This window comes from Oncorhynchus keta, chromosome 31, assembly GCF_023373465.1.
Source record: "Oncorhynchus keta strain PuntledgeMale-10-30-2019 chromosome 31, Oket_V2, whole genome shotgun sequence".
NCBI lineage: Eukaryota > Metazoa > Chordata > Actinopteri > Salmoniformes > Salmonidae > Oncorhynchus > Oncorhynchus keta.
In genome coordinates this window covers 27,191,072-27,198,509 of record NC_068451.1, presented here as the reverse complement: position 1 = coordinate 27,198,509, position 7,438 = coordinate 27,191,072, and the positions used below count along the sequence as shown (strand labels likewise).

The window sequence follows — 7,438 nt, the reverse complement described above, 5'->3', positions numbered from 1 at the left end:
ATCTTCAGACAGTAATTCTCCCGTTCATTGAACAACAAAAGGTTGATAACCCTCTTTTAGGATTTGACAAATTAGGTAAATATTACCATACCAATAAAGTTTGATTGGTTGATTACGGGCCCAGTGATGTAAGCATGGTGTGTACAATTCTCCATCCGACCAAATTTGGGGCACCCAGCTCAATGCCGGGAGGCGGCCTGGTTCAAAACGAAGGCAATCAACGCTTACCGGGTTCACCCGGGGCGCAGGCCAGGGCATTAATAGAATTCCCGAAAAGCAAAATCGTCCCACGGCTGAATGTAATTGGGGACGTCTGCTATAGGATATATAATCATTAATACCTGAGCACGCTCCTTTCAGAGACGCAGGAGAAACAAGCCAGCTCAGGGTGAGATAAGCAAACAATACAAACAACTTGAAACAAAGTGTACACGTGTAATTGGTCCAATAAAGAAACAACAAAGGACATAGCAAATGGCGTAAATTATGTAAATCTATGGTAACTGGCGATTGTACTATTGAAATGAAAAACCAATATAATGCTGTCTTGCGATTCAATCACATATGGTGTAGTCATCTTTGTGAATATGGGAAGACCTGCGCATGAGAACTTTGTTAAATTCCGTGCTTAATTGGTAAATTGGTAGGTTCCGGAACAAAGTGGGCGCGAAAAGGGTGACCTGGGGAATTCTGAGGTACCGGAACGCATGAAGGAGTATCACTTTTATAATAAAGCATTGTATGCATATCATCGCATTGCAGCCTGGTCTCAGACTATACGTAGTAAAAGTAAATCCGGAACATTCAGTTTAGTATGATTCAGTATGGTTACTTAAGACAAAAATGTAAGCATGGTGGTTGGTCAGGGTGGGTATATAAGGCAAATTTCTAGCAACTCAAAGGTGACGAGTTTGAAACAACATTGACACTTTAGCTAATAACAAATGTTCAACTACTGGCTACTTTTTAGCTACTTTGCAACTACTTAGCTAACACATCCCTTAACCCTTTTAGTGAACCCTTTTAGCTAACCTTAACCCCTTAGCTCCTAAACGTAACGCCTAGCTAACGTTATCAAGCTATATGACGTTAGCTGCCTACCTCCTATCTAGAATTGTAACATTTGATTACTTTTGCAAATTTGTAACATAATATGAATTTACATTTTGTAATGTTTAATACAAAACTGGTGGATGTTCTCAATTAATACATACCGTATGAAATGTGATTTATCCTACTAAATGGAGTGTTATGGATTTAAGTATAGTATAATACAAAATGTTCTGAGAACAGATTGTGCATGTGTATAGTGGCATAGAGTAGAACTACACACATGGGGTAACTTTTTTGTAGCCTAGGGTCTGTGAAAAATGTGGCCTTTTATATAAATACATTTTACATGACTGACTTTGGCAGAATCTTTAATAGTGCACAAATTATCACAATGACAGGCTACTTTGACACTGACAAACTGACACTGAGCTCAATAAAAACCACCTTGTCTTGAATCCATCAATAGCCTTGGCCTAGGTGTGTGGATATGCATATATTGTCGGCTACAATATGAGGACGAAGTTAGTCTAGAGATGGTGTTTTGGCAGGAACATGTCGGACATCCCCGGGCGAGAGTACTGCGCATCATTCGGCAAGTCAGTGACACTGAAAATAGTTACCAGTGTCAATGACTCACCCAATGATGGGCAGTAATCTCACCGGAGATGTCCGACATGTTCCTGCCAAAAGACCACCTCTCTCGTTTTTACATTGTACAACAATATTTGGAAGATGATCAAATATATTTTGGTAGCCAACCTGTCTTTTCCTGTGCTTGTATTTTAAATATTGGGAATGGCCTGTATGGAAGAATTGCCAATGAGGCAACTCAAATTAACTTTGATATATTTTTATTATAATATTCACATTGGGAAAAGTGAAGATAAAAAATGAAATTCTGGGAGAGGTACTGAATCTGGCTAAAAAGGTTCCCAACGAAAGTCTAAAACGGGAAGGTGCCAGCCGGCTAAAATTAAGCACTGGTTAATTAGATTGTCTCCCGTGGAGAATTAACCAAACTGTTTACTGAAACTGTATTACGTGACATTGTCACAGGTAGATTGACACCCAGAGAAATAAAACCCAACGATAACTAAAATGGGCTTCATGCTGTGGTGATTGCGTAACGGGAGGACGGCACCATCACACAGGACATGTGGTTTGAGCTGGCCTGAGATTTTAGTTCTGTGTTGCCGAGTTGACTGCTAATCTGCTGTGCTTTGTGTTCCTGGTTGATGGTTTGTAAACAAGGATCTGTTCTTTGCAAGTATCAATAAATGTTAGGTGTATTTGTCCAGGTGACCATCTGTAACATCTTACTTGTTACTACTACAACTGAACCAGCTACTACCAGACCTGTACCCAGCGTCATGCTCATTGTCAGACTGACTGCGTTCACCTGTGAGTATACTGACTGACTTGTAACAAAATATGTATTTGAGGGCGTTTAAAATATACATTCCAGTATTTTCCAGAAGTTTCTATATACTGTACATTATTTATATACTTACTGTATATGCTGTACACTACTCTTCTGTAAAGAATTGCGATGAGACTGACCAAGGTTAGAAAAGCTGAACTAGCTGTGTGATGTGTTTCAGTGCTGGCTGCAGTTTGCTGTACACTACCAGCTGCAGGTACGTTGGTGATTGTGTGTGAGCGCATCATTTTCTTTTTACCAGGCAGTTATGCAACCCGTCACAGTGCTCTCGATGGTGCAACTGTAGAACCTTTTGAGGATCTGAGGACCCATGCCAAGTCTTTTTAGTCTGACTATCTTGGTGTGCTTGGACAAGGTTATATTGTTGGTGATGTGGATGCTAAGGAACTTGAAGTTCCTTAGTAATCCGTCTGGCCCTGTGGCCTTGTGAATGTTGACCTGTTTAAAGGCTTCACTCGCATCGGCTGTGGAGAGTGTGATCAGTCATCTGGAACAGCTGATGCTCTCATGCATGTTTCAGTGTTACTTTCCACGACGCGAGCATAGAAGTAATTTAGCTCAACTGGTAGGCTTGTCACTGGGCAGTTCTTGGCTGTGCTTCCCTTTTGTAGTCTGTAAACATTTGCAAGCCCTGCTACATCCGACGGGCGTCGGAGCCGGTGTAGTACGATTTAAACTTAGTTCTGTATTGACGCTTTGCATGTGATGTTTCGTCGGAGGGCATATCTGACAATCTCACAGGTGAAGAAGCTGGATGTGGTGGTCCCGGATCGGTGTACACGTGGTTTGCGTTTGTGAGGCCGGTTGGACATATTGCCAAATTCTCTAAAACAGGGTTGGCGGCTGCTTATGGTAGACAAATTAACATGAAATTCTGTGGCTCCCTCATCTTGAGACATCTGTGGTATTGTCTTGTGACAACTGCACATTTTATTGTTCCCAGTATGTGTACCTGTGTAATGAGCATGCTGTTTAATCAGCTTCTTGATTTGACGCATCTGTCAGGTGGCTGGATTATCTTGGCAAAGGAGAAATGCTTACTAAAAGGGATGTAAACAAATTTGTAAAACATATAAGAGAAATAAGCTGTTTTGCATATGGAACACGTCTGGGATTTTTTATTTCTGCTCATGAAACATGGGACCAACACATTTGTTGCGTTTTATTTTTTGTTCAGTGTATATGTGATTGTTTCTCACTCAGCGACGAGAGTGGTCACCTGTGACAATGGAGAAAACGTCCAGTTCCTGATCTGTGGTAAGAACACACACATTCTATCCTGATGGTCTCTCCATAGTGCTGTCTGTTTCTTTACATGGTTTTTCTTGCCCTGCTAGATTCTGGAGTGATCTTCATTGAGAGAGCTCTGTATGGAAGGACTGATGGAACCACCTGCAAAGAAGGACGACCTGCCAACCAGCTGACCAACACACAGTGTTCACAGACGGGCACCCTGGAGGTCCTCTCACACAGGTACTCAGTCAGTAGGATTCGTAGGCTCGTTGTTGAAAAGCACATTGCAGTATCAATGTGCCTTTTTAAAGCCAAATTTCCTGATGTTCACAGTAAACACTGCAAATGTTTCTTTAAATGTCAAGCGCTGCATGCTTGTTGACACCACGTTTGATTAAATCCCAGCCATACATCATCTTACCTCCTGATATCCCCCAGGTGCAATGGGAAACAAGTGTGTGAAGTGAACACTGAAGTCTTCCGTACTTCTGACCCCTGTGTTGGAATCTACAAATACCTGGAAACCACCTACACCTGCCTCCCAGCAAGTCAGTCGGTTTCTATGTATATTAATACAAAATACTAAACCAGGCTACTGTCTGATATGAAAATGTATGTCTTTTATTTATGTCTGCCCAGCAGTGGCCAGTGTGGTGTGTAATTCCTGTTTGTTTGTCTTGGCAGCACGCAGCATCACGTGTGAAGGCTCTGATGCCCTACTAGAATGTGGTGAGGCTCTGATGTCCTACTAGAATGTGGTGAGGCTCTGATGCCCTTCTAGAATGTGGTGAGGCTCTGATGCCCTACTAGAATGCGGTGAGGCTCTGATGCCCTACTAGAATGTGGTGAGGCTCCGATGCCCTACTAGAATGTGGTGAGGCTCCGATGCCCTACTAGAATGTGGTGAGGCTCCGATGCCCTACTAGAATGTGGTGAGGCTCCGATGCCCTACTAGAATGTGGTGAGGCTCCGATGCCCTACTAGAATGTGGTGAGGCTCCGATGCCCTACTAGAATGTGGTGAGGCTCCGATGCCCTACTAGAATGTGGTGAGGCTCCGATGCCCTACTAGGATGTGGTGAGGCTCCGATGCCCTACTAGAATGTGGTGAGGCTCCGATGCCCTACTAGAATGTGGTGAGGCTCCGATGCCCTACTAGAATGTGGTGAGGCTCCGATGCCCTACTAGAATGTGGTGAGGCTCCGAGGCCCTACGAGAATGTGGGGCGGGTCCGAGGCCCTACGAGAATGTGGGGCGGGTCCGAGGCCCTACGAGAATGTGGGGCGGGTCCGAGGCCCTACGAGAATGTGGGGCGGGTCCGAGGCCCTACGAGAATGTGGGGCGGGTCCGAGGCCCTACGAGAATGTGGGGCGGGTCCGAGGCCCTACGAGAATGTGGGGCGGGTCCGAGGCCCTACGAGAATGTGGGGCGGGTCCGAGGCCCTACGAGAATGTGGGGCGGGTCCGAGGCCCTACGAGAATGTGGGGCTCTATTTTTATACATTATTTTACCAAGTAAGTTGACTGAATACATTCTCATTTACAGCAATGACCTGGGGAATAGTTACAGGGGAGAGGACGATGAATGAGCCAATTGTAAGCTGGGGATGATTTGGTGACCATGATGGTATGAGAGCTAGATTTGGGAATTTAGCCACGACACCGGGGTTAACACCCCTACTCTTACGATATGTGCCATGGGCTCTTTAGTGACCAGAGAGTCAGGACACCCGTTTAACGTCCCATCAGAAAGACTGCACCCTACACAGGGCTATGGGATCTTTTTTTAGACCAGAGCAATGGGTGCCTCCTACTGGCCCTTCAACACCACCTCCTGCAGCATCTGGTCACACATCCAGGGACTCAACAGGACCAACCCTGCTTAGTTTCAGAAGCAATCCAGCAGTGGGATGCAGGGTAGTATGCTGCTCTATTAGAATGTTGTAAGCTGGTCAACACTGCTGTACAGTGTAGTCACATCTCATATGATGATATAGTAGAGCAGTATTATACACTGTTTATTACCATTACTTGTACACCAAAGACATCCAGCCTTACCTTATCCCCCTTTCTCCTTCCTCCTTTCCCTCAGATGAAGGAACGATCCAGATCCACAGTGCCAACTATGGCCGCCGTGACCAGCTAGTGTGTTCCTTTAATCGGCCCGCTAACCAGCTAGCCAACACCAACTGCCTGAGCCAATCCATAACCACCAGTAAGGTGGCAAAGAGGTACTGAAACCTGTGTACTGTAGAAACATGACTAGTGTTAACCTGTACTGTAGTGTTTGTTAACTTCTACCTGTAGAAATGCATGACTGTAGTGTTAACCTGTACTGTAGAAACATGACTGTAGTGTTAACCTGTACTGTAGAAACATGACTGTAGTGTTAACCTGGACTGTAGAAACATGACTAGTGTTAACCTGGACTGTAGAAACATGACTCTATTGTTAACCTGGACTGTAGTGTTGACCTGGTCTGTAGAAACATGACTGTAGTGTTAACCTGGACTGTAGAAACATGACTGTAGTGTTAACATGACTGTAGTGTTAACATGACTGTAGTGTTAACATGACTGTAGTGTTAACATGACTGTAGTGTTAACCTGGACTGTAGAAACATGACTGTAGTGTTAACCTGGACTGTAGAAACATGACTGTAGTGTTAACCTGGACTGTTGTAGAAACATGACTGTAGTGTTAACATGACTGTAGTGTTAACATGACTGTAGTGTTAACTGGACTGTAGTGTTAACTGGACTGTAGTGTTAACTGGACTGTAGTGTTAACTGGACTGTAGTGTTAACTGGACTGTAGTGTTAACTGGACTGTAGTGTTAACATGGACTGTAGTGTTAACCTGTACCTGTCGTTGACACAGGTGTAATGGGAAGAGCCAGTGTGACGTCCCGGCGTCCAACTCTCTGTATGGAGATCCCTGTGTAGGAACCTACAAGTACCTGGATGTGGCTTACACCTGTGGATAAACGTGAGGCACACGCACTAATGCACTCACACAACTGGGGAGTAGAATGCTGGGGTTGACCATTTTTGTTTTGCAGGCAATCTTCTGCGGAACAAAGACCAGAGACTTCTTGGATATCTTCCTCTTCATTGGGAGGATGTCTTTCTTTCCGGTCTTCTCGCCTCCTTCTGAAATCTCAATTGAGTGTAAAATCTGTAAATCACATTTGTGTATTTAGTCATAGGCATAATTTGTGTGTAGTAACATGTTCATTTGAAATGAGGCCCCTCTGGATCCTTATCCCTGGTGCTGCAGCAAGGCACGGTCAAGAGGATGAATGGAGAAATAAAACATAAACCCCAAAAAATGAACTTTATTTCAAATAACATTGTTACCATAATACTTAGTGCACTTTGTGTACTAAAGTATTCAAAACAATGTTGATCTTCTGAACTGTGCTGTTTGATCTGAATTAAACTAAGCAGCATAGACTTGGTGTCCTTTGTTCAATATTATGAAACATGTCCACTGACATAATGTAGTCTTTATTTTAATCCACAAATTACATCACCCAAGAAGAATTTGCAGGTCTTGGATACATGGACCATTAAGGCTACAAAAAGCACATTTTTCTGAATACAGCTATGCTGCCCATATCAGCAATACCACATAACATGCAGCAAAGAAGTTCACTTAATATCCCGAACACGAAGTGTTGTGTTGGGGGCAAACACAAAATGACTGCATAC

The 7,438-nt window shown here is 43.7% G+C and overlaps 1 protein-coding gene across 1 annotated transcript; it reads left to right on the top strand.

Moving 5' to 3' along the window:
- Positions 1-238: 238 nt before the first annotated feature.
- Positions 239-7,180, top strand: LOC118367681 (L-rhamnose-binding lectin CSL2). Its single transcript, XM_052490114.1, has 10 exons — positions 239-388; positions 2,352-2,454; positions 2,655-2,690; positions 3,698-3,751; positions 3,832-3,967; positions 4,166-4,275; positions 4,412-4,456; positions 5,818-5,956; positions 6,606-6,713; positions 6,787-7,180. The coding sequence occupies exons 2-9, from the start codon at positions 2,424-2,426 to the stop codon at positions 6,709-6,711; spliced, it is 657 nt and encodes a 218-aa protein (XP_052346074.1). The 5' UTR covers positions 239-388; positions 2,352-2,423; the 3' UTR covers positions 6,712-6,713; positions 6,787-7,180.
- The last annotated feature ends 258 nt before the right edge of the window (positions 7,181-7,438 follow it).